The sequence below is a fragment of the Phascolarctos cinereus genome, unplaced genomic scaffold (assembly GCF_003287225.1).
Source record: "Phascolarctos cinereus isolate Bilbo 61053 unplaced genomic scaffold, phaCin_HiC Scaffold_5;HRSCAF=322, whole genome shotgun sequence".
NCBI classification, from domain to species: Eukaryota; Metazoa; Chordata; class Mammalia; order Diprotodontia; family Phascolarctidae; genus Phascolarctos; species Phascolarctos cinereus.
In genome coordinates this window covers 421,516,047-421,541,696 of record NW_027555958.1, presented here as the reverse complement: position 1 = coordinate 421,541,696, position 25,650 = coordinate 421,516,047, and the positions used below count along the sequence as shown (strand labels likewise).

Below are 25,650 nucleotides of genomic sequence, written 5' to 3'. Positions count from 1 at the left end.
CCTTCCCCCTTTCTCTTTATTTTGTCCCCCTCTATCTTTTTTTGTAATGGAAATGCATTTTTGTAAGATTTACTCTTTCTATTTTTCTGCTGTGCATTCTAGTAGGAAGAGACCTGAGCTAAGAAGTGAGAAGTGAATTCTTATCCTGATGCTGCTGCTAACTTGGTAAACTTTCATAAAACCACGTGATTTTAAATTGGAAGAGACCTTAGAGATCATTTGGATTGGACCTCTTTGGTAGGCAATTTTGTAAAGCCTCAGGATCCCTTCTCACCATACTGTTCTTAATTACACAAAATAAAATATATAGGATGACAAAGGACAATTTTATATTGAAATAGTTACCAAAATTTTTTATTTAAAATTTCTCAACCTCAGGTAAAGCATTCCTGACCTAGTCCGACATGTCCATTTTACAGAGGAGAAATCTGAGGGAAGCTGTGTTCAGTGTCACATAGCCGGTAAGCAAAAGAGGTAGGCTTCAAATACAATGCTCTTTATTCTTCCCCGATGATGGACTTATTGAGTGGCTTGGGAAAATCACTTAACCTCTGTATATCTCAGTGCCACTATCTGTAAATTTCAAGGGCTAGACGAATGACCCTTGTAGACTCCTTCAGAATAGAGACTGTTTTTTGCCTTTCTGTTCATTCCCAGTTCTTAGCATGGTACCTGGTATGTAGTAGGAGTCTAAGAAATGCTTGTTAATTTAATGTAACTCAGGTCCCTTTTGCCTCTGGTGCAGACTCCCATCGCTCCATGCCTGGAGGTGATGCTATTGTAATTGTCCTTTGGTTGGCCCCTCTACTCCAAGTCCTTTACTCTCCAGTGCATCTTGGACTCAGCAGCCATACTGATCTTTCCTAAGTGCAGATCGGGCCATGTCATCTCCCTGTTCATTAAACTCCAATGGTTCCCGATTACTTTCAGGATCAAATATTAAATCCTGCTTGGCTTTTAAAACCCTTCACAGCCCAGCCCCTTCCTACCTTTCCAGTCTTCTTAGATTTTCAACCCCTCCACGTAGTCTATGATCCCGTAGCAATGGATTCCTTGCTATCCCTCACTCGTGACACTCCATCTCTGGACTGGCTGTCCGCCATGCCTGGAATGTTCTCTCTCCTTTCTGCCTCCTGGCTTCCTTGGCTTCCTTGAGTTCTCAACTAAAATTCCACTTTCTGCAGGAAGCTTTTCCTGGCCTCCCTTAATTCTAATACTTCTCCTCTGAAATTACCTCTCATTTATACTATATATATTTTGTGCATAGTCGTCTGCATGTTGCCCCATTAAAATGTGAGTTCCTTGAGGTCAAGGCCTATTTTCGCCTTTCTTTTCCACCCCCAGCACTTAGTATAATGCCTGGCACATATTAAGCACTTAATAAATGCTTCTTCATTGACTTTAAAAATAAAAGGCTAATACTTGGTGAAAAAAATCCTGAAACTCCAAATTCCCTAGTTTTGATCCCTTTCTCTTCTCTTGGAGAATGCACAGATAGCTTAGAAAGAGTCTTTTGCTCCTATGGATTAGCCTGCAACCTCAGACAGGATTAATCTAAGAGGAGACCACAGCCCCATAGTAACCAAGAATGATTTCAGGATGGGTCCCCACAAGAGGAGCTTTGAGACTTTCCCTTAGGTGAAGTGAGAGGTAAGGAGAATTGGAATGATCCATAAATTGGGTTTAATGCTTTCCCACCCCACCCAGAAATCAGGACAGATCCAGGGGTAAAATCTTAAAACTGGTAACCTTTTCCCTACCTCAACTTTTTTTCAATGTCCTCTTTAAAACCTGCCCTCAGAAAAGGACTATTACCAGTCATCTACACCTTAATGCGTATTTGAAGCCTTGCTTGACCTCTCAGAGGAGTATTTGCATCTCAAGTTAGATCTCTAACCATGAAATAGAAGAATCTATTCTCCAGCTAGAGGAATAGAAGGCACCTGGGAGAAGGTGGGAGAGCTGTTGAGAGGAGGACCTGGGCCACATTTCCCAGACTCTGAAATTCCCTTTGGACAGCCGTCATCTTGTTGTGCAAGTCTCCTGGCAGGGGAGAAGGGACGATAATGGTGCAGGTAGCTATCAAGAGGGGTGGAGCTCTTCAAAGCTCTGTCCATCGAGCCCTCTTTTTCTCCCTTCACTTTGCTATCTGATTCATCCTCCCTTTGCCTAGATCAAATCATATTTAGAATGATATGGCTATAAAATCTTCAACAGCTCCCACTTGCCCCTCAAGCAGCATGGCTCCATGAAAAGACAAAAACAAACCAAAAAGCAAAAGCAAACAAAACCAGTCGGTCAGGGGTCAGGATGCGTGGATTGTAGTCTCATTTTTGCCACTCACTAGCTAGGCCACAAGTCCATCCAACCCCCTAGAACTGTTTCCTCAGCTGTAAGGAAGAGATCAGGATGAAACGGATTGGATTTAACGATTGCCAAAGCCCTGTGGAAAGAGAACTGGATTTGGAATTCGAGGGCCTGACTTCCGGTCTCACCTCTGCTACTCACTACTCCTGGGATGTGGGGCGAGTTGCTTTGCTGGTCTGGGCCTCAGTTTCCTAACTGGCCAAATGAAGGAGTTGCGCTGGTGTCAGCTCTAACCACCTCTTGAGCAGCAGTTGTGACATTTTTAGTGTGAGCATTTATACCTTGGAAATGGGCAGATACCATACATCAGGGCTTGATACTATTGTTTTATTGATTGAGTAAACAAGAGAATGATGAAGAAAACGTTGATAATGCAGATTAAAATTAAAAATGTATCCTCGAACGTCCATGGGTTTTTTCCCCATCTCCATACCTTTGCTCACAGCTATTCTCTGCACCTGTTTTCCCTCTCCCCTCTCCACTTGTCATCCTTTAAGGCCCAACTCAAATGCCATTTTCTTCACAGGAAGAAAGGAAACAAGCATTTCTTAAAACACCTACTACTTCTCAGGCGCTGAGTTCAAAGATTTACAATTATTGTTTCACTCGATCCTCATCACAACCCTGGGAGATAGGTGCTATTCTTCTCCTCAGTTTATGGATGAGGAACCTGAGGCAGAGAGAGGTTAAATGATTTGGCCAAGGCCACATAGTAAATGTCTGAGACAGGATTTGAACTCAAGTCCTCATGACAGGTCCAGCACTTGATCCATGGAGCCACCAGCTGCCTCTAGGCCTTCTCTAATTTACTTCCATCTTGGTAATGACCTTTCTACTCACAAGGCACTTTTGTATGTACTTCTCTGTTTTTTTCTGAAATAGTATATATTATAATTGTGTGTGTTTGTATGTACTGCTCCTACATGAAGTGAGGATGGGTCTGTCTAAACTTTGGGTCTCCTTCCAGCCTAACTCAGTGCTTTGCATACAGTAGGTACTTAGCTGATGCTTGTGGAACTGATATAAAATGAAATTCATTGAATTGAACTGAAGATACTTCCCAAAGAGCTCCAAGTTCTGTGATGACTTGACTTCCTTCAGCACCTACCCATAGCTTTGGAGTCTGGATTCAAACCCTTTTGTTCCTTATACTACAGTGCCTCACACAGTAGGTATTTAATAAATACTTATTGACTGACTTTACTTCTCTGGGCCTCAGTTTACCTCCTACTCTGTAAAATGAAGAAACTGGACAGGATGATCTCTAAACTGTTTCACCTTTAAATTATATCACCCTAGGTCACACCCATACTGGATAATTATGATTCATGGGACCAGGAAACAAAGGAGGAATCACTGGGGCAATGGGGCTTATTACAGTTTGGGGACCAAAGGTCATTACACACTCACCAGGGCAACTTGAAGTCCAGCTTAGCAGGCAGAGAGAAAATGGAGAATTCATAGGAGCAGAAAAGGAGGCCACACAGCAGAGTTTCACAAGCAAAGAAAAGCCAGTTGTTTTATTACAGGAGATAAAATGGGAACAAAGCTGATCTCTGTCGTATCCATAGTATGGGACTAGCCTTAATCACTGAATGAGTGTTGCCTCAGTCAAACTAAGACCTGTTAAAGACCTTATCTTAAAAACGCCAAGGTCTCTCACTGCATCCAGGGCCATCTCCCAACGTCCTGATCTATATCTTGCCACTGGACCCTGATGGCTCCAGAGGAGAAAGAGAGGCTGGTAACTTTGCACAGCCCTCCTTCACTTAAATCCAAGTCACTTGCAAGTCATGGTATCACCTCCTTGATGCCATGGTCCTCCTCTTCAAGAAGGAAGGACAAACAGCAGTAGGGAACAGGAAATTGCCCAAAGGGGATGTTTTAAAGGGCAATAAAATACTCCTTGCATCTCCCTAAATATTTCCTTTTCCTCTCCTTTTAGCCCCACCTTATATTCCCACCTAGCCTGACATTCTCATTGTGAATCAGGAAATCATTGAACCCATGGAACTGGAAGGCAACCTGCAGATCAACTAATCCAGCCTCCCTCCCAGTGCAGGGATCTAATCTGCAGCATCCTGGACCCACAGCCCTATAACCTGTTTGAAAACTTCTAGTGGTGAGATCTCACTACTTTAGCAGGAAGAATTGAAGTAATAATGGTGATGATGATGATAATAACTAGCATTTCTATAGCATTTCTATACCTCATTTTATCCTCACAACAGCTTGAGGAGGTAGGTGCTATTATTATCCATCTCTTTTTTTACAGATAAGGAAACTGAGGCAGACAGTGGTTAAATGACTTGCCCAAAGTCCCACAACTAGCAAGTGCCAGGTCTTCCTTATTCCAGGGCCAGCACTCTATCCACTGCAACACCTAGCTCCCTCTAATATCCTTACGGACAAAATGAACAGATGTCCTTGATTTAATGCTTAATCCATGATTAAATTATCTTAAGTCCTAAGGAAGGAGCACTGACGTCAGCTTATTGGACAAAGTGCTGAACTTCAGTTCAAATCCTTCCTCAGACACTGATTAGCTGTGCCATCCTGGGCAAGTCACTTAAACGTTCTCAGCCTCATTCTCCCCATCTGTAAAATAAGGATAATGAATAGAGGTGATGTGAAGATCAAATCAGGTAACAGATAATGGGCTTTGCAAACCTTAACGGCACTGTATAAATGCTAATTTTTAGCATCATCTCCTTTTCTCTACTCAGGAAGCTGCCTTTACACCCCTCACCTAGATGATTGCATCAGCCACCTGCTTGGTTTCCCTGCTTCAAGCCTCTCCCCGTTCTGGCCCATCCTCTACACTGCTACCAAAGTGACTTTCCTTAATCATATATCTGATCATGTTACCTCTCTACTTAATAAATGCCAGTGACTCCCGATTGCCTCTAGTATTGAATACAAAAACCTCTGTTTGGCTTTTAAAGTCCTTCACAACCTTTCCCTAGCCCATCTTTCTGTCCTCATTGCATATTACTTTGCTTCCACACTCTGGGACCCGCCAAACTGGCCTGTGTTCCTCATCCATGTGCCACTCATAGTCTCCTGTGATTTCCTGTCATCACACCTTTCCCCTCTGCCCCCTCACACAGGATTCCTCTCTTCCTTCAAGATGTATGACTGTCTATAAGGAAGTCATGCTAGGGCCCTCCCTCTCAAATTACCCTGTGGTTAGATACTTTGTATTTATTTCCTTTATATTTATTCTATGAATACTTTTATAGAAAAGCAGTGTGGCGTAGCATATGGAGAGTTGGCTTTGCCGTCATGAAGACCTGGATTCAGATCCTGTCTCTGACATGTACTGTCTGTGTGACCCCAGGCAAGTGGCTTAACCTCTCAGGTTTCTACCTCTCTAAGACTATAAGATGCAGAGAAGGTGTCCGCCTACGTTGACAGAGAAGTTCCTCCCTAGGGAGTTCCTATAATGATGAAATTACAGTTCTGGTCCCTATCCCTATTTTATATACATATAAGTACACATATACATATACATACATACACATATGCACATATATATATATATATATATATATGTCCATGTGTATATACATATATATTATGAAAACATAGTTACATATATGTGTATATAAAATGCATACATACATATATATACATACAGAAATAGGCAATTGATTGACTAGTGGATAGAGTATTGTACTTGGAATCAGGAAGTCCTAAGTTTAAATCTGGCCTCAGATGCTTACTAGCTGTGTGACTGGGGGGAGGTCACTTGACCACTCTCAGCCTCAGTTTTTTCACCTGTAAAATGAAAATAACAATAGCATCTGCCTTCCCAGGGCTGTTATAAGGAGAGAATGAGATAATATTGGTAAAGCACTTTGTAAACCTTAAGGCCCTATAGAAACTTACTATTATTATTATATGTACATATGATCTCCCTCATTAGAAAATAAATCCTCGTAAGTAGAGATTGCTTCATTCATTATATCTCCATCTTCAGTGCATGGCACAGTGCCTAGCACATAGTAGGTGCTCATTAAATGCTTGTTGACTGAGTGATTGACTGAGTAACCATGGGCAAGCCACTTAGCTTTCCCGGGCCTCAGTTTCTTCAACTCTGAAGGGAAGAGATTGCCCTTTATATAGGGGCTATATATACATACATATATATATGTATATATGTGTGTGTGTGTGTGTGTGTGTGTGTGTGTGTGTGTGTGTGTGGTGTGTGTGTGTATAATTTCAAAGATCCTTTGACTCTCAGAGATCCTCTAACCTTGTGGCTTAGAGCTTTTTGTGGACAACAGATTGTCAGTATGATATTGAATGAAGGGGCAATGTTTAATCTGGTGAAGAGAAGACTTGATAGGGTCTTCAAGTATTGTAAGGGCTGTCCCATGCAAATAGCTGAATTAGATTTGTTGTTTTACTGAGCCCCAGAGAGAAAAAAATTAGTAGAATGGGTAGAAGCTTTGAAGAGACAAATTAAGGCCTGAAGTCAGAAGGAACTTCCCCAAAACAAAAGCTAACCCAAATTTGTTTAACCAAAATGGTGTACCTTGGGAGGTATTGGTTTTCTCCTAACTTGTGGTTTTCAAGCAAAAGCTATGTGACTACCTGTGCAACACATTAGGCTAGCTGACACGGTGGATAGTGTTGGACCTAGAGTTCCAGAATACCTGAGTTCAAATCTGGCCTCAAGCACTTACTAGCTAGCTGTGTAACCCTGGACAAATCACTGAACCTCTATCTCCCTCTTCTCCAACTGTAAAATGGGGGTAATAATAGCATCCACCTCCCAAAGTTGTTAGGAGGATAAAATGCACTAAGGTTGTAAAGTGCTTTGCTAACTTTAAAACACTTTATAAATAAATGCTAATTGTTGTTGTTATCATTATCTTAAAGATGAGATTGTTGTTCAGGTATGGGGTGGACAAGATGGTCTCTACAGGCCTTTCCAACTCTTAGGTTCTCTGTCAACCAAAAAAGCTCATTTGATTTTAGATTCCATTAATAGACAGTATTCAGAATTAGAAAGATGATGTAACAATATATTCTATCGTGCTCAGACCACATTTGGAGTATTCAGTTCTGGGTGCCATATTTTGGGAAGGATGATGGCAAGCTGGAGCATGGGCAAAGGAAGGTGATCAGGATAGTAAAAGGACTTAAAACTATGGTGAAGGTGTTTAATTTGAAAAAGAGAAGATGTAAAGTCTGGGATATTGGATTTGGAGAGAAAGGAAATGTGTTTGAATCCCAGCTCTGACACCACTACTTTTGGTGAATTCACTTTAGGCAAATCACTTCACTTTTTCTGTCTTTACTTTTAGTCTAGGAGGGGACAGAACATGACGATATGATGTCTAAGGTCCCTAACTCTAGAACTCATCTATGTTCCTAGGTATTTGAAAGGTTGTAATTGTTAACAAGAATTAGATTACTTGACCCCCAGAGGGTAGAATGAGGACTAATGGATAGGAATGATGGGAAAGCAGTGCAGTGTAAGAAATTTTTAATAATTAAATTTTTATAATTCTTAATAACTAAATCTGTCTAAAACGAGAATGGACTCCTTTGGGAAATGACCTATTCCCAGTCACTGAAAGCCTTCAAACAGAGTCTAATGCTTAATGTATGAACTGGACCAGAGAACTTCTAGGACATTTCCAAATCTTAGAGCCATATTCCTTTGGGTCAGTATCGAAAGAGTCCTCTAAAAGTACAAACATTATCTAGCAGAATGAGTATCATAAGCTATTGCTGCCCATTGGTACTTTAGCACAAATGATTTTGTCAAATTATTGCTTTTTACCCTTTTACCTATCAAAGCCCTAGAAATGAGCCGCCAAAACTATTTATTAAATACTTATTATTATGCTAGATTGAGTACTGATAGATTAGGAAAGATGAGTCACTGTCCAGAGTTCTGATAAAGGGAGACAGATTAAGAAACATGAGTCACTGTCTAGAAAGGCAGGCCCAGCTGGGCTCCCGCAGTTGAGAGTTCTATACACCCAGGGCAACCCAAAGGTATTAGTCACTGGCACCAGGGATATAGGGAGTGAGAGGGACAAAGCCAAAGGGCCTAGAGAGGTGAAATTGATTTTCACTTCTCTCATAATTTTTCATTAGGTCAGTCTTGCTACCCATGAAATGCATAGGTACTGCAAAAAAGGGAATGTGAACATTGATTTAGACACCGTATCAGGAACCCTTCCATGTAGAATCAGCTCCCTGAGTTGTATTTCAGAGAAAGAGGGGGAGGAATTTCCAGGTACGTCAGATTTGGAAGGAAGAGGACCACGTGTGTCAGGCCAAGATTAAGGATTGTGCATGTAAATAAGATTTCATGATATAAGAGGCAAAGAAGAAGTCCATGTCTCAGGAGCCAACTCCAGTTATAACTCCCGCATTAGGCCCCAGTGACTCCAGCTATAGTAGCTCTTTCCATCTTTCAATTCCTGTGGCACTTATTGGACTTTGTGATGGGCTTTTGGCTTATCACTAAAAATTACTATACAAGGATATGTAATTAGTCCAATAATGGGGCACAGAATGATTAAGTGACTGGCCTAAGATGGCTCATATACTAAGTGGTAAAGCTAAGATTTGAACTTGGGTTCTCTGGTCCCAGATCCAGTTCTCTTTCCAGGCTGCCTCTTCAGATCCCTTATAATTTGTAAAAAAGAAAAAAAAAGTATTAAAGGACTTTATTGCCTCACCTGGGACTGAGCTAAGATTATGTAACATCTAACACAATCACTTTCAAAAAAAACTGCATAGCCCAATTTTCCTTCTCCCTCACTCCTTTCTACCACTAGGGAGAGGAATGATGTCCCCAGATAGACCCAACCCCCTAGGCTACATGTTCTATCTCTGGAAGGAAAACAGAAATTGTGAGTGGGTGGGGGATATTCCACACTGAGGCCCAAGCTGGGCTGCCTTGGCTCAGAAGACTTGCCTCCCGGGAAAGACATTGTCCCTCAGGAGGCAGGGAAATCTCCCAAGAACTGGTTCCACAGGCTGAGTTCACCCACAGGTCACATGCCTTCTGGCTTCATGTAAACAATTTTTTAAAAAGCCATTTCAATTCCTTTCAGTCATCCCTGAGGTTGTAGGTAGGTAAGAAGGGTTTAGGGGAAGTGAGAGATGAAGGGGGAGATTCCAAGCTAGTTATAAGAGAGGATCACAAGTTCAGGAGATAAGGATGGTCATTTGCCTTCGGTCTCTAGGCCCTGAGGCTCAGTCTTTTAAAAATCCTCCCAATCTTTTCCAGGATTTGCTCACAATCTTGACTCTTTCCTGAACTTCATTTCTTCCCAGATTTATGGAAGGGTGGGGTATTGACTCAACCTGAGTTATTTCATTTTTCCCTTGGCTATCCTCAGACTTTCAGCTGTCATATTACACCCCCATGCTAGGTGTAGGCAGGAATTTGTTGAATAAATGAATGTGTTAATGTGCTTATAGAATGAATGAATGAATGAATCATAGGATTGTAAAGTATGAAAACAGAAAGGGACCTTAGAGTTTATCTAGTCCAACCCATTCATTTTACAGATGAAGGAATTTGGGGCTCAGAGAAGAGAGTGAAGAAAAAAGTAAAATGTCCTGTCTTGGGATGCAAAGAAGGTTTAGGGTGTTGTAGCAGTGTTGAATGTAGGTGAAGCAGAGTATTTAGGGCAAGCCAAGATGGTGGATTAGGGGAACACTCAGCAGAGCTCTCCCAACATTTCCCTCCAAACAACTTTAAAATAATGTCTCAAATTGAATTCTGGAGTGGCACAGCCAACAAAAGGTGAAAGTAAGACATTCTTCTAGCCCATGACAACTCAGAAGGTCAGAAAGAGATCTGTGACATGGGGGAGGAGGCTGACCCAGAGCCCACATGGATGAAATACCAGTGGTGGGACTAGGTCTTGGTCTCTGCCAACACCTTGGAGAGCTCTCAAGCCAGAGATGGTAAGGGGACCTGGCAACTGGCCAGAAAGAGATTACAGAGGACCTCTGTGATAGCACAGGTTGCAGGACCAGAGGCTATTTGGCAACTCCATTGCCTATACCCACTTCTGCGTCATAGTTCAAATGAGGACAGGAGAGCTTTTGGTCAAGGGGAAGCAGTATCACTTTCTGTCACAAGGGTTTAGGGACCCTGAGGAATAGTATCGCTTTTGCCCTAAGGAAATAAGGTCCTGAGTAGTATCATTTCTGGTTCCAAGGGGTCAGGAACCCTTCCTGGGTAAGGACCAGAGTGAAGACCAGGAGAACAAGGACCACACCTCTCCCCAGATCACACCACCAAAAACTTCCAAACCTCCAGAACTAGCTCTGAAGACCCCAGTTTGAAAAACTTGAAGCTTGAGATAGTGCCTCTCCTCTCCCCATGCCACAGGAACAGAGCCCAACTGTAACACAAAGTTCAGAATCAAGAAAGAGGGTGGAAAAAGGAACAAGTAATAAGCAACAAAACAAAACAAAACAAAAACAAACAAAAAAAACCCTGACCTGACCCTTCCCTAGTGACAGGGAAGATCAAGACACAAACTCAGAAGAAGACAATGAAGTCAAAACAGCTACAAGCAAAAGTCTCAAAGAAAAAACTGTTAATTGGACACAAACCCAACAAAAATGATTTTCAAAATCAAATAAGAGTGGTAGAGGAAAAAATAGGTAAAGAAATGAGAGCAAAGAAAGAATATGAAAAAATAATTAACAGCTTGGTAAAAGAGGCACAAAAATAATAAAGAAAATACCTTAAAAAACAGAATTAGCCAAATGGAAAAAGAGGCACAAAAACTTTCTGCACGTCCTTAGACCATTTATCAACTGGGTAATGGCTCTAATTTTTTTACATATTTGGCTCAGTTCCCTATGTATGCGAAAATGAGGCTTTATCAGAGACACTTGCTGTTAAATGTCTGCCCCCCCATCTAATTTCCTGTTTTCCTTCTAATTTTGACTGCATTAGTTTTGTTTGTGTAAAAGCTTTTTAATTTCTTGTCATCAAAATTATCCATTTTTCTTCCTGTTATCCTGTCTATCTCTTATTTGGTCATAAACTCTTCCCTCTCCCATAGAACTGACAGGTATATTTTTCCATGCTATTCTAATTTATTTATGGTATCACCTTTTATGTTTAAACCATTTATTCATTTTGACCTTATCTTGGTATATGGTGTGAGGTGCTGGTCTATGTCCTGTTTCTGCCAAATTGCTTTCCAGTTTTCCCAGCAATGTTTGCCAAATGGTGAGTTCTTACCCCAAAAGCTTGGACCTTTTGGTTTGATAAACCATAACACTAGATCACTAAGGTCATTTATGAACCTACTCCACTGATCCACCACTCTATTTCTTAGCCAATACCAGATTTTTTCATGATTACGGCTTTGTAATATAGTTTGAAATCTGGTACTGCTAGGCCACCTTCCTTCACATTTCTTTCCCATTGATTCCCTTGATATTAACAGGCAGTTTTCAGAAGAAATCAAAGCTATCAATATCACATTTTAAAATGTTCTAAATCACTAGTGATTAAAGAAATGCAAATTAAAACAACTCTGAGTACCAACTCATACCTATCAGATTGGCTAACATGACAGAAAAGGAAAATGACAAATTCTGGATGGGATGTGGAAAAATTGGGACACTAAGGTACTGTTGGTAGAGTTGTGATTTAGTCCAACCATTCTGAAGAACAATTTGTAACTATGTCCAAAGGACTAAAAAACTGTGCATACCCTTTGACCCAGCAATACCATTACTGGTCTATATCCCAAACAGATCAAAGAAAATGGAAAAGGACCTATCTGTGCAAAAATATTTATAGCAGCTCTTTTTGTGGTGGCAAAGAATTGGAAATTGAGGGAATGGCCTTCAATTGGGGAATGACCGACCGATGACTAACCCTATGGTATATGATTGCAATGGAATACTACTTTGCTGTAAGAAATGATTGAGCAGGGTGGTTTCAGGGGAAGACATATATGAACTCATGCAAAGTGAAGTGAGCAGAACCAGGAGAAAATTATGCACAGTAACAGCAATAGTAAGGGTGATCAACTGTAAAAGACTTATCTACTCTATGTTGAATATAATGATCCAAGACAATCCTGAAGGACCTATGGTGTAAGATGCTATCCACCTCCAGAGAGAGAACTGATGAGTTCTGAGTGCAGATTAAAGCATACTTTAAAATTTTTCTCTATTTTTCTGTTTTGTGTTTTCTTTTACAAGATGGCTAACATGGAAATGTGTTTTGCATGACTTCACATATTTAATCAAATATTAAATTGCTTGTCTTCTCAAGATGGAGGTAGATTTTGGAAAAGAGGGAGAGAATTTTGGAACTCAAAATGTAAAAAAAATGAATATTAAAATTTTCTTAGATCTAATTGGGAAATGTTTAATGAAATTATATGTGTGTGTTGGTTTTTTCTTAAATGATGCAGGTGAAACCACTCTCCCAGCCTCTTAGAAGGATTTGGTCTGATTGGGACCTGAGGAGTCTAGGGTTATCCCATTTATATTCACAGAAGAACAAGTCTCTAAAACAAATCCTTCAGTTTGGTCACAAGTGTTAGTTTGTTCTTGATAACAAATTAACCCTAGAGGTAGCCAGTTAGGTGGCACAGTGAATAAGAGTGGGAGTCAGGAAGACCTGAATTCAAATCCTGCCTCAAACACTTCATAGATGTGTGAACCTGGGCATATCACATAACCTCTGCTTGCCTCAGTTTCCTCATCTGTAAAATGGAGATAATAAAAGCACCTGCCTCATAGGTTTGTTGTAAGGATCCAGTGAAACATATCTACAGCACTTTCCAATTCTTAAAGCACTATTTAAATGCTGGTTATTTTTATTTTTGTTGTTGCTATGGATTTAGAGCTGAAAAAGACCTTAAATATCATCTAGTTCAATTTCCACATTTTTACAAATGGGAAAACTGAGGCCCATAGGGGCTAAGTGACTTGCCCAAGGTCACAAAAATAGTAAGAGGCCCTCAGAACTAGAACCCAAGATCTAGTATTGATCCCTTCCCTCCTTTTGCACCATTGGACATTTCTGTAGGATGACTGGTATCAAAGTCTTGGGACTTTCTGTCCTCTTCCTAACTCGTCCATGACTTTTACAATGTCCTCAGACAAAATGGGCCCCACCATTCATAACCTCTCATTTTAAAAGAAAATCTTTCTCGACAAAAGGTTCTCTTCCTTGCTGTGCCAAAGTCTTGCTCAAGGACGCTGGGCTTCTCATTTCACCCCATGTATCTTTACCTTCCTTCCCTTTAGGGCCTGTGTGGAATAATGGCTAGAGAACTGGTCTCCAATTCAGGAAGACCCAGGTTCAAGTCCCATCTCTGATATATTTGGCCAGGGTGACCCTGGGGAAGTTGTCCCAGACAACTCTCTAAGACAGTAAGGTGCCCATCTATATCAATATAAGTTACTGTACCTAGGAAATCACAATTCCAGTTTAGAAAGACAAACAATTCTATCTATAATTTTAAAAAAATAAATAAAAACTTATTCCTTTCTGTCTCTCCTCAGGCCTTTGAAAGCAGTTACTGAAATGCCAGCCTGTTTGCCATGCAAGACAAGGACCTCAGAGTGATTTTTACTAGAAAGTACATGAGAAACATCCCATTACTACTAATGGACTTGCATTGAAGTTTCTGGTCTATCAAGAAATAGCAAAAATCTCCTTTTTCCTTTATACTGAGAGAAGGGCAGGGAAGACACCCAGGCTGCACCCTGCCTGTCAACTACCTCCCTCCCCCATGCTGTTGCTCCTAGACATGGGAAGATCATGATGTTTACTCACGAGTGGAGAGAATGAAGAACAGGGGTCTCATCTTCCCCACCGCAGTCTCTCACTTTATCACAAATCCGTCTCAAACCTGGGACAGGAAGTCAGTCAAGTCAAAGGATCTTTTAGCCTGTTAAGGCCTGACAAGTTAAATGGATTCACTCTTCTTCTCTTCACTTCCCTCTTAACTGTGCCCTCCCCTGCCCATGGACTGACAGGTGTACTCTCCTGTGAGTCTGGACTTTACCCACCCACCCACCCCACCTTCTCCTAGATGAGTATATCTTGGTTTCCTCCTTCCTGCTATCTGGTTTCAGTTATATACAGGTATACAAATGTCACTGATGCTTATCCACAAAGGTTGGAATTTGTTTATTGCTAGCAGGAAATTGTTCTCATGCAATGAAAAGAGAATTACGGGCACAGAAGGGTTTCTCAGGCCACGATAAGATGTTGGGTGTTTCCCTCTAGGACTGAAAAATGGCAGAGCATGGTATAAAGTAACACTCCCCTTCTCTCCCATGCACTTCCCTTACTAAAATGCCCACTTGCAGGGAATGGAGCATGCGTGGCCTAGTGGAGGTCAGACAAGGAAAAGAAAAGATTAATATCACTCATTCTGCAGCTCAACTCTTCCATGAAGCACCTTCTGAGTTTATGAGTAGGAGCTAAGGATAAGAGGAAGAAGAGGTGCTTGTTTCACTGATAAGAAAAAAAAGGAAAAGGACCATTTCTCAGGTTATTTTTTCTCTGCCTCCACTTTAGGGTTTGAAAGGGGCTTTCTCCACCAACAGGCTTATATGTAGGGATTTTTTATTAACAGGTCCAAAGAAATAGTTATGCATCATATAAAAAATGTAACAATTCACATTTACATGAAACAGGTATAGGCACTTGGATATTGAATTAGCCCACATGGACAATAGGCAATCTCTCACCGGCTCATGGGCTCTATTACTCAACAAATGTATGTAGTATTTAATTTTTCCACAAGGTGGCACTATACTCAAACCACCAGCCGAATGGTTGCAACAGAGTGCAATTGTTATTCTTGGTGTTTGAGAAGGGGAGTATGGAAGGGGTAGGTTATTGGTGGGGAAGAGTTAAAAATCCACACTGGCCTGATTCTGAATCTAGACTAAGGGGTGATGAAATATGGGTCTGAATTATTGGAAAATCTATGGTTCTACCCAGCTGCACATCTAGAGTTTCCCTTCTTAGTGAACAAGCTCCATGTACTCATAGGATACAGGCACTCAATTTGCTGTGGCCTTGTGGTTTATTAAACATATACTCAATTCACTGCAGTCATGTGGTTTATTAAACACCAGCTCTATCAGTCAGCATCCCTCCCCCCAGCCAACAGTATTCCTCCAAAATCAGTATAATAACACCTCTCACATTGTAAGATGGGCATGTGCTTAGTACAGCGCCTGCCACATAGTAGGTACTTCATAAATGTTTATTATATAATATAATAATATATAATAAATAAATAATATATAATAAATATGTGTGTAATATAATAAAGAATATAATAACATAGTAGTAATATAACAAATGAATGAAGAGGGATGATAACATCTTCCTCATTGGGTTGTTGGCAGAATCAAATGAGGTAAGGCATGTACATCACTTTGCAAACTTTTAAGTAAAGAAGCATCTGTTATTATTATGGTTGTTGTTATGATTGTCTGAGAATACATATTATCTGCTGTTGCTCCAGCATTTCCAAAAAATTTCCAGACAGTACCAAATCCCTAGACTGGTATTTTGTGCATCCATCACCTCCTTACAAATAATTGGGGGAATCAGCCACTCCAGAGTCACAGCTTACCTGAATAGGGCTCAAAGTATTTTCTGGAGCTTCAAGTATAACCAAGGGAGGAGGAGGACTGTCCAAAAACAGAATAGGCTGCCTCGAGATGGGGTAGGATTCCCATCACCTGAAGTCCTCAGATAGAGAGTGAATAACCATTTGTTGGGAATGTTGTCCAGGGATATCTATTTGGATCAAGTCAACAAGTATTTTTTTAATATTTTATTCCCACCCCCCAAGTACTTGTAAAAACAATTTTTAGCATTTTTAAAAAATTTTTGAGTTCCAAATTTTCTCCCTCCCTCCCTTCTCCCTTCTCCCAATTGAGAAGGCAAGCAATTTGATATAGGTTATGCATGTGTAGTCATGCAAAGCACATTTCCATATTAGTCATGTTGTGAAAGAAAACAGACCAAAAACCCAAGAAAAACAAAGAAGGTAAAAATTATGAATAAGCATTTATCAAATTCTTGCTCTGTGCAGGCGCTGAGCTAAATACTGAGAATACAAATACAAGCAGAAAGAAGCAGAAAGAAAGACAGTCCCTGTCCTCAAGGAACTTACATTCTAACAAAAGAAGACAAGTCAAAAAGGAAGCTGAAGAGCAGGGCTGGGAGTTTTTGAAGGTACCGCAAGTGGGTCGGAGTTGGGGTGGGGTGATAGAGAAAGTTTGTAGTACAAGGACGGTACCTTGGAGAGGACTGACCACATGGCTGGTTCGGGCATCCTCCTTAAGTTGGAGGTTCTGGGAGGTACCTGCCAATCGAATAGAGTCTTCAAATGGAGACTGAATGACCATCTGGTGAGAATGTTGTAGAGGGTGCATCTCTCCAGGTATGATTTGAACTAGATACCTACTATCTACATATAATTTTAAGGTCTGCAAAATGCTTTACAAACATGATCTCATTTGATCCAACTGTGTCAGGTAGCTGCTGGTATTATCTCCATTTTACAGGTAAGGAAACTGAGGCTAATAAAGTTTAAGTGTCTTGTCTAGGGCCACATAGCTAGTAAGTATTTGAGGCAAATTTCAAACTCAGTTCTTCCTGAAAATCCGATGCTCTCTCCACTGTTCCAACTAGCTGCTTACACAAACTCTGAGGTCTTTTTTGACTTCAGAGTCAGATTCTACAACTCTATGACTTCCAGCTGGAGGCTGAGTATCCCCACATGGGGCAGTGCCCCAGATGCCCTAGTGTGTCCAAAGCTCTGTTTTCCAAGGATCATGCCACTGGCTTTCCCCCACCCTCTCACTCTCTTTCAATCTGTAGGAATGGATAGGAATCCACATCTCAGTTTACAACTGCTCTTTCTTTTAAGATATTGTTCCACCAGCTAGCATTCAATTTAACAAACATTTGTTAAGCACTTACTTATGTGTGAGGCACTGTGATGGTTACTGAGGGTACAAAAACAACAATAAAAAATGTCCCAGCCTCAAGGGGCTTACATTCTATGACCTCATCACCTTGGAGTCACTGCTGTTTCAATTAGATGGTGATCATAGACTTCGGGGTCAATTAGCCAAAAAAATTGAATTTAGACAGCTGGAAGTTCACACTGAAGCTAATGCTACTCCAGTACAAAGCTGAGTAGAAGTGGGATGGGAGGGGGCGAGGCCAGGTGTTGCCCCGTGTTCATCATTAGTTGGGTACTTGTCGAGATTGGGAAGACTACAATTATGAATGCACAGATTTTAAATTCTTGTTGAAGTTTTTGTTTGGCCATAGGCAGACCAATTCCCCTCCAGGCCTCAGTTTCCTTATCTGTAAAATGAGGGAGTTGGACCCAAATGACCACTAAGCTTTAAAATCTAGGATGGTAAACTTAGAAGGGGGCATTTAATGATAATAATAATAATAATAATAGTAATAACTAGCATTTATATAGCACTTTATAGATTTTCAAAGTATTTTATGTAGTTTATAAAAACGATATGATTTATATAGTTTTTGTATATAGTTTGCAACTATATAGATTTGCAAAGTATTTTACAAATATTATCTCATTTGATCCTTTCAATATCCCAGTGAAATGCTATTATTATCCCCATTTTACAGATAATAATAATAATAATAATAATAATAGCTAACATTTCTGTAGTGCTTACTAAGTCACAAGCACTGTCACATGCTTTATGTAGATATCTCATCTGAGCCTCACAAAAACCCTGGGAGGTTGTGCCATTGTTACCCACTGTTTTACAGGTGAGGAAACTGAAGCAGACAGAAATTACATGACTTGTCCAGTCGCACAGCTCAGCATCTGAGGTGGGACCTGACCACACGTCTTCTCAACTCCAACTGAGAGAAGAAGAGGGAGAAGAATGGGAGGGAGGGATGAATCAGGGTAAAGGTTAGAATGGTAGTCAAGGTTTGAGACAGAGAGGGGCTGAGAAAGGGATCTCAGGCAGGAAATATCCTGAGGTTAGTGAAACAGTTTGGGGAGAGAAGAGTGAAGATTAGGGGTGGGGACTTGGGGAGAGAAAAATTAGGTAGGGATAGTCAACAAGGACGAGAGAGGATTCAATCAGAGGAGAGGGTAGACTGACATGTGTGTGTGTGTGTGTGTGTGTGTGTGTGTGTGTGTGTGTGTGTGTGTGTGTGTGTATTTACAGGCCATGTCCTCTGATTCCAAAGCTAATGATCCTTACTGTTTGCTTTTTGAAGTTTCTTCCAGAAGCAGCTATCAAATCTGAGTCTCCCCCACCATCTCTCCTATAGCACAGTTACTCCCTGGGTCACAGCCTAGGGTAAGGGTGATAGGAAGTCACCCATCTATCCTAAGACTAGTCCTGGTGACAGGATGCACCCCTGGGCATAAGCAGGAGCTGCCTTTAGTCATTGGCTCTAGGAGTCCCCAATTTTCCATAGTCTTTGATGTCTTCCTCTTCTACCTTTTTGTCCCTGCATGCCCACAGCAAAGGCTTTTAAGGATTGGGTTATCTTCTGGAAGATATTCTGGAAGGGCTTCTAATACTTGTGTCCAGGAGTGGGGTATGAATGGGGAGGCAGCGTTGAAATAGCCCCGAGACCTCTATGGTATAGGAGGAAGCGACAGGTCTGCCCTTTTGGCTTCCCCAACTCTCCTGCCAAAGAAATCAGCTGTCGGTGGCAAAAGGATGATTGGGCAGGGAAAGAGTTAAGGCTGCACTTCTCTGCCCCGCTCCATGCGAGGCTCTGCATTCCTGCCTCCAACTGAACTGCCAGGCAGCATAGGACACCTGCTAAATTTAGAGAGCTGTGAAGGGTTTCCTGTTGACAGTTGTCCTGCCTCTTGAAGAAGGGACTCTGGAGAGAGAGGTTCCACTCACTCGCTCCAGCCCCTGAACAGTTTTTTGCCTGACTTTCTGGGGTCCCCCAGCACCTGAGTGAATGCTTTCCAGACAGCAGAAATACCCAGAGTTCAGGTGAGTGTCATTTTCTCCTTCTTTCTTTGTCCTGGGCCAGTCCCGGGGCCCACAAGTCCGAGTGGCAGTGGCGGCTGCTGCTTAGGCCATGTCAGGCCCCAACAGTACATTCCTGATGCTTGAGACCAGCTGTAGGGGATTTCAGATCCCTTTAATAGGAGGTGGGGGGAGGGCCAGATTTTCTCAGCAAAATATAGGTGTTGTCTGCCTCGGGCCTAACAGATTGAGGTAAAAGAAAATCAGCCACTGGTGAATCTGTCCTTTCTAAGCTTTTGGTCTGAATCAAAAGTGGCTGCCCCTGCAGGGACCCCGCAGCTCTGGACATTTTCACACTAAGGTAACAAGAAAGGTTTGGCCTCCTTGCCTTGGGGTGTCTCTTGGCCACTAACTTCCCCAGCTTTATGAATAGTAAATGTATCTTCCTTCTTGGTGAGGAAGAATCATGTTGCTCTTTCTTAAATTGGATTATCCCTAGTTGGGGTGAGGGCATCTCCATCTAAGAAGTCCTAGATGGCTCTAACACTATCACCTTCCCTTTGGGGCAACGTGATATTATAGAAAAGAGTCCTCCATCATTCATTGACCTTGGAAAATAGAGTGCCTCAATTTCCTCACCTGTCAAGTGAAGATATTAGTACTGATGTGAGGATCCTATGCAATTGTTTGAAAGACAAGGATGCTATATAAATGTGAGAAGAGTAAGACAGCCTACTGTTCCAAACCCTAACAGGATGTGGAATTTTTTTTTCTTTATTGTCTTATGTGACTATTCTACTCTTAGTCCTACAGAGCTTGACTACACTTTTTTTTTAAGGCAATTGGGGTTAAGTGACTTGCCCAAGGTCACACAGCTAGTAAGTGTCAAGTGTTTGGTCTGAGACCAGATTTGAACTCGAGTCCTCCTGACATCAGGGCCGATGCTCTATCCACTGCGCCACCTAGCTGCCCCCTTGACTATACTTTCTAATGTCCTTATGGTTGCCTTGTTCTTATTGCTAACCCCCTAATGGTCTTCCTTCCTTGTTCTTATTGCTAACCCCCTAATGGTCTTCCTTCCCCAACTCCCTAGAATCTAACAGGTTGTCATGGCGACCAGCAACGATCCAGAGGAGGAACAGGTTGTTCCAGATACGGAAGATGGAGCGGATGTGAAGGCAGTGCAGGCCCGATATCTCCGAAGCCCTTCTCCCAGCCAGTGAGTGTACACTCAGAGCGATTCACGGCCCACCACAGCCTCGGTCACATGCGAGAGGACGAGTGACAGGGTGGGAAATGCCGCCCAGGGAGTCCTAACCTCTCCGTCAGTCTCCACTTCAAAATGAGGCCAGAGTGTAGTTATCCATACCCACTAAGAAGGAGTGAAGATGGGATATTGGGGCAGCAGCAAGCAGACTAGATTGTAACACATGGGACCTGGAAGATGTTGCCTGTAAAATAAATGTGATTCCACTAGCAGTCCCCTCCTGAAAATCTCTGATAGGAGACAGTCTTAGTGCTAAGGAAAGAGCGTGGAATAGGGAGCCAAGACACCTTTTAGGAAAGGCTTTGATGAGAACTGTGAGATCTCTGGAGCTGGTGAATCCACTACTTCCTAGAGCAGCTTCTTCATTTTTTGGACAATTCCAATGAATGATTCAGAGGATTTTCCTTTCATCAAGTCTAAATCTACCATACGTTGAAACTAAAGTTTCAAATGATCAACCTGCTAATTTCTACCCAATGTACCTAACCTCATGGCACCAACAGAGACAGCTCTAATTTGCTTTCCTACATGACAGTCTTTCAAAATTCTTGAAGCCAGCAATCATGGCCCTCTAAATCTTATGTTATCTGGGCTAAACATCCCTAGTTCCTTTAGCTAATCCTCACAGCACAGGATCTTCTGTTTTCTCATGATTCTGGTTGCCCTCTTCTAGCCAATCTATCCCATCCTAAAATGTGGCAAGAAAAACGAATACTCCAGATGTGGTCTGACCAGAGCAGAGAGTACAGCCAGGGTGCCATTCTGTACACTGTTAATGCAGCCTAAGATCATGTTCCTTTTCTTGGCTGCTATGTTACACTGTTCTTCACTTTGAGCTTGCAGTCCACTAAAAACCCAAGATATTTTTCACATGAACTTGCCCTACATCCTCTTTGTGACTTAGTCCTCCATTATTGTGTCTTTCCCCAGAGCTGTAACTAAGAAATCTGGCCCTTGGGAAAAATTCATTTGGGGCAAAGAAGGGCAGGAGTTGTCTAAGGCATGCTCATTCTTTTGAATGGCTGAAGTAGACTTGAGACTAAGATCACGGAGGCTAAGGAGGTTGAGAAAATAGGAGGCAAGGTTATTCAAAGAGGGTGGGTGTTGGGGAAGAGTTGTTTGGAAGAATGATCTGGTGGTCAAGAGGGAACTTTTAAAAAACAGCATATTATTTTCCCTAATTATATGTTTAACAATTTTTTACATTTGTTTTTCTTTTAAGTTTTGAGTTCCAAATTCTAATCCTCCCTCCTTCCCCTCCCCCATCCTGAGATGGTAAGCAACCAGGTATAGGTTATACCTGTGCAATCATGTAAAACATTTCCATGTTGGTCATCTTGTACAAGAAGACTCAAGCGAAAAAGAAAGAAAGTAAAAATAGTATGCTTTGATCTGTTTTCAGACAATATCAGTTCTTTCTCAGGAGGCAGATAGTATGTTTCATCGTTAGTCCTTTGGGATTGTCTTGAATCATTGTGTTGCTGAGAATAGCTAAGTCATTCACAGTTCTTCATTGTACGATATTGCTGTTACTATGTATAATGTTCTGGTTCTGCTCACTACGCTTTGCAGCAGTTCATGTAAGTCCAGGTTTTTCTGAAATCAGGATGGCAGGAACTTTAAAGCAGAAGAGGTTGTTGCTAAGTGATGGTGACGAAGGGAAGATTTGAGAGTGTCCACTACAAGGTCTAGCAAGGAGTAAGCCTACTCCTCCTTGTGATCCCGGGTATCAAGGTAGAAGAGAGGAGGAGTAACCATCTTTGGAGACAGTATTTGAAAATACAGAACTGTATGGAGAAATTTAAGTTTCAGAGAATACTAGAAGATGGAAGTAATAGGAGAAAGAGGGATCTAGGATGGTAGGATCATCCATTTAGGGCTGGAAGGGACCTTGGAAATCATCTGGTGTGGTAGTGTCAAACTCAAATACAAACACAAACAGAGGCCCCCAAACCACACATAATGATCTCTTTGGGCCATATCATAACAGAGGAAGGTTCCAGAGGGTACAGAGGAAAGGGAGAGCAGAGGAGGATAGTGCCTGGAAGAGAACTAAGGCTGCATTTAGGGATAGGGTTCTGCACAGGGTTTCGGGGATCTATGCAGCCAACAGTAAGCCATTTTTGCTTCAGTTGTGCCCCCCTTCCCTACCTCAGCCCCTGAAGCTGAATCCGCACTAATCCCTTAAAATGAGTGCCTGGGCAACGTGGCTTATGGGTGCTGAGGGAGTGGAGCAGTACACTCAAAGCATCTCAAGGTGGGCAGAGTTGGGGGAGGAATCATGGTCCCTGGTGCACCGGCATCTGGGCCCAGCCCTAGATGCCCTCTGCTAGTTTCTGTCTCTTCATGTCTCTACCTCATGCAGGTGAGATAATTATCTGGGTACCTGCCAAAAGGTGAAAGGAAGCTCCTGTCACTTGTACAATCACAGCCCTTTGAACAAATGGATGCTGAAGTATCTTCTTTTAAAACCAAATTGTCTTGTTGCCTGTTGGTAAAACGTTCAGATTTGAGAGAGGATCTATTTCCTCCCTCTAATCTTTAAGTATGTACATCTGTTGCACACCTGTGCAATATACACTTTTATGTAATCAAAAAGTAGGCTTCAGAACTAGGAAGATCTGGGTTCCAGTTCTGCCTCTGACACATAGCAACTGTGTGAGACCTAGGTAAGTCCCTTTACCAACTGGTGTTTCATGTGTCTCTTTAAGGCTATAATCTGCAAAGCTGCTGCCAGTCTGTGTTGATGGAGGGAGGGTTTTTCGGTGAGGGGAAGGGGGCAGTTCCCTATACCAAAGAAAGCATAGGTGTGGACCTCAGGTTTCCTAGGACACCAAGTGGCTGTGATCTGCTGTATCAGAAGCAGGATTTGAACCCAGGCTATCCTGCCTCTGAGGCTCACTCTGACTGTTCTGCTGTTGACACCCATTGAGAAATCGTTATTTAAAATATGCAGGATTGACTTGGCTACAAATCCCCAAATATCTCTTCTCTGTCACCTCTGGCTGGTGCAGGAAATGATACCATTAGTTAGCAAGTCAACCCTTTTATTCAGCCAGCGGTTTCTTTAAAAACATACTCCCAAAGGGGCCAACACATTAAATTCCAAGCATCTTCGTGTGAATCACTGTATCATAATACTTTCTTCCTGATGGGCACCCATTAGCCTGAATCATCACATCAATTGTGGAATCAGAGAACTTTAGGCCAACCTGGGAGGAGGGGAAGGAAGGGGTGCGGACACCAGGGAAAGCAAAAGGAGGGGTGCCAGGTTGCTGAAAGGAGGACAAAGAAGACAAACACTGCTTATTTAACAATTTTGTCTAGAGATCCCTCTGACAGGAGTGTTTTAAGATGTTCCCTTTTTCTAGGGCATTTTCCAAACAAGCCTCCAGGCCACTCCATTAGAAACCCCACCACCACTACCACCACCTCTCCCAGCTTGCCTTAGCAGAGCTAGGTACAAACCTTAGTTTGACAGACCCATATAATGATAACAGTAATAATGATGATGATGATGATGATAAGAAGAAGAAAAAGAACAGGAGAAGAAAGAAGAGAAGAAAGAGGAGAATAGTATTTATATAGCATGTTAAGGTTTGCAAGACTCTTTAAGTATATTCATTCCTTTAATAACTCTCTGAGACAGGTACTATTATCTCCATTTTACAGAGAATGAAATTAAAGCACAGACACTGTGCCCAGGGTCACAAAGCTATTAAATGTCTGAGGTAGGATTTGAATTCAGGCCTTCCTGACACCAAATCTATGCTCTTTCCATTTCACCATCTAGCTACCAAAATGCTACATCTTCAGTGTTTTCTAAAGATGTGACCTTTAAAAAGCTACCTTTTCTAGATGTTCTCTAGAACATCTAGAGTCAGCTGGTGGTACAGGGGATAGAGCTCTGAGTTTAAGTCTGCTCTAGACACTTACAAGCTGTGTGACCCTGAGCAAGCAGTCACTTAACCTCTGTTTGCCTCAGTTTCCTCAACAGTAAAATGGGGATAATAATAGCACCCATCTCAAAGGGTAGTTGCAAGGATCAAATGAGCTAACATTTATAAAAACACTTAGCACAGTGCCTGGAGCACACTAGGTACTATATATATGCTTATTTCTTTCCTTTAGGGTTTTCCATTGCTTTGGACACTGGGTTCTCAATTCTAGGAATTTTTCTTATGATGTTGACACTAAATATGCTGACCTTGAAATAATTTATAATAATATTTTTTGTTTTTACATCTGAAGTTCTATCCCTTATAAGAAAGAACTTTTAGGGGCAGCTAGGTGGCACAGTGGATAGAGCACCGGCCCTGAAGTCAGGAGGACCTGAGTTCAAATTCAGCTTCAGACCAAACATTTGACACTTACTAGCTGTGTGACCCTGGGCAAGTCACTTAACCCTAATTGCCTAAAAGCAAAAAAAAAAACTTTCAAAAAGAAACAAAAAGCAGCTCAACAAAATTAATGAACATTTCAACTGAGTATGACAGTATAAACACTGTTCCACACCCATAGACCTCCACCTCAGCCAAGAAGGGAGCAAGGTGCACTTTCTTATCTCTTTGCTGGACACAAGCTAGGTCATTATAATAATACACCATCTAGTCTTGGATCTTTTGTTCTTTCTAATTATATTGTTGTAGTCATTGTTTATGTTGTTTTTCTGGTTCTACTTTCTTAATTTTGCATCAGTTCATATAAGTCTTACCATGCTGCTCTTAATTCTCCACTGTTATATTTTCTTATGGTGTGGTAACATTCCATCCCCTTGTTATACCACAAACTGTTTAGTTATTTCCCTGATTTATTAGCATCTACTTTGTTTCCACTTCTTTGCAATAACAAAAGCGCTGCTATGAATATTTTGGCATATGGAACATTTTGTTCTGTCTTTGGCATCTTTGGGGTATATGGTTAGCAGCAGAAGCTCTATGTGAAAGGATGTGAATGCTTTAGTCACTTTCCTAACATAATTTCAAATTGCTTTCCATAATGGTTGGATTATTTCATAC

At 41.5% G+C, this 25,650-nt stretch overlaps 2 protein-coding genes across 3 annotated transcripts in view; one reads left to right on the top strand and one right to left on the bottom strand.

Annotated features, from left to right (window-relative positions):
- The window catches only part of GPA33 (glycoprotein A33), a 59,444-nt gene that overhangs the window by 28,323 nt on the left and 5,471 nt on the right, over positions 1 to 25,650 (bottom strand). Inside the window, exons 2-3 of one of the 2 annotated variants that reach the window (XM_078156518.1) lie at positions 15,996 to 16,162; positions 14,174 to 14,249 (exon numbers count right to left, since the gene is read on the bottom strand). In XM_078156518.1, the coding sequence (XP_078012644.1) occupies positions 14,174 to 14,204 (31 nt within the window). In that variant the 5' untranslated portion in view covers positions 14,205 to 14,249; positions 15,996 to 16,162. Of the gene's footprint in view, positions 1 to 14,173; positions 14,386 to 15,995; positions 16,163 to 25,650 lie in introns of those variants that run through there. The other variant, XM_020974707.2, reaches the window with a different exon arrangement.
- STYXL2 (serine/threonine/tyrosine interacting like 2) overlaps positions 19,223 to 25,650 on the top strand; it is a 30,415-nt gene continuing 23,987 nt past the window's right edge. Inside the window, 2 exon segments of the mRNA XM_020974729.2 lie at positions 19,223 to 19,389; positions 20,459 to 20,584. Coding sequence (XP_020830388.1) covers positions 20,475 to 20,584 — 110 coding nt within the window. The 5' untranslated portion in view covers positions 19,223 to 19,389; positions 20,459 to 20,474.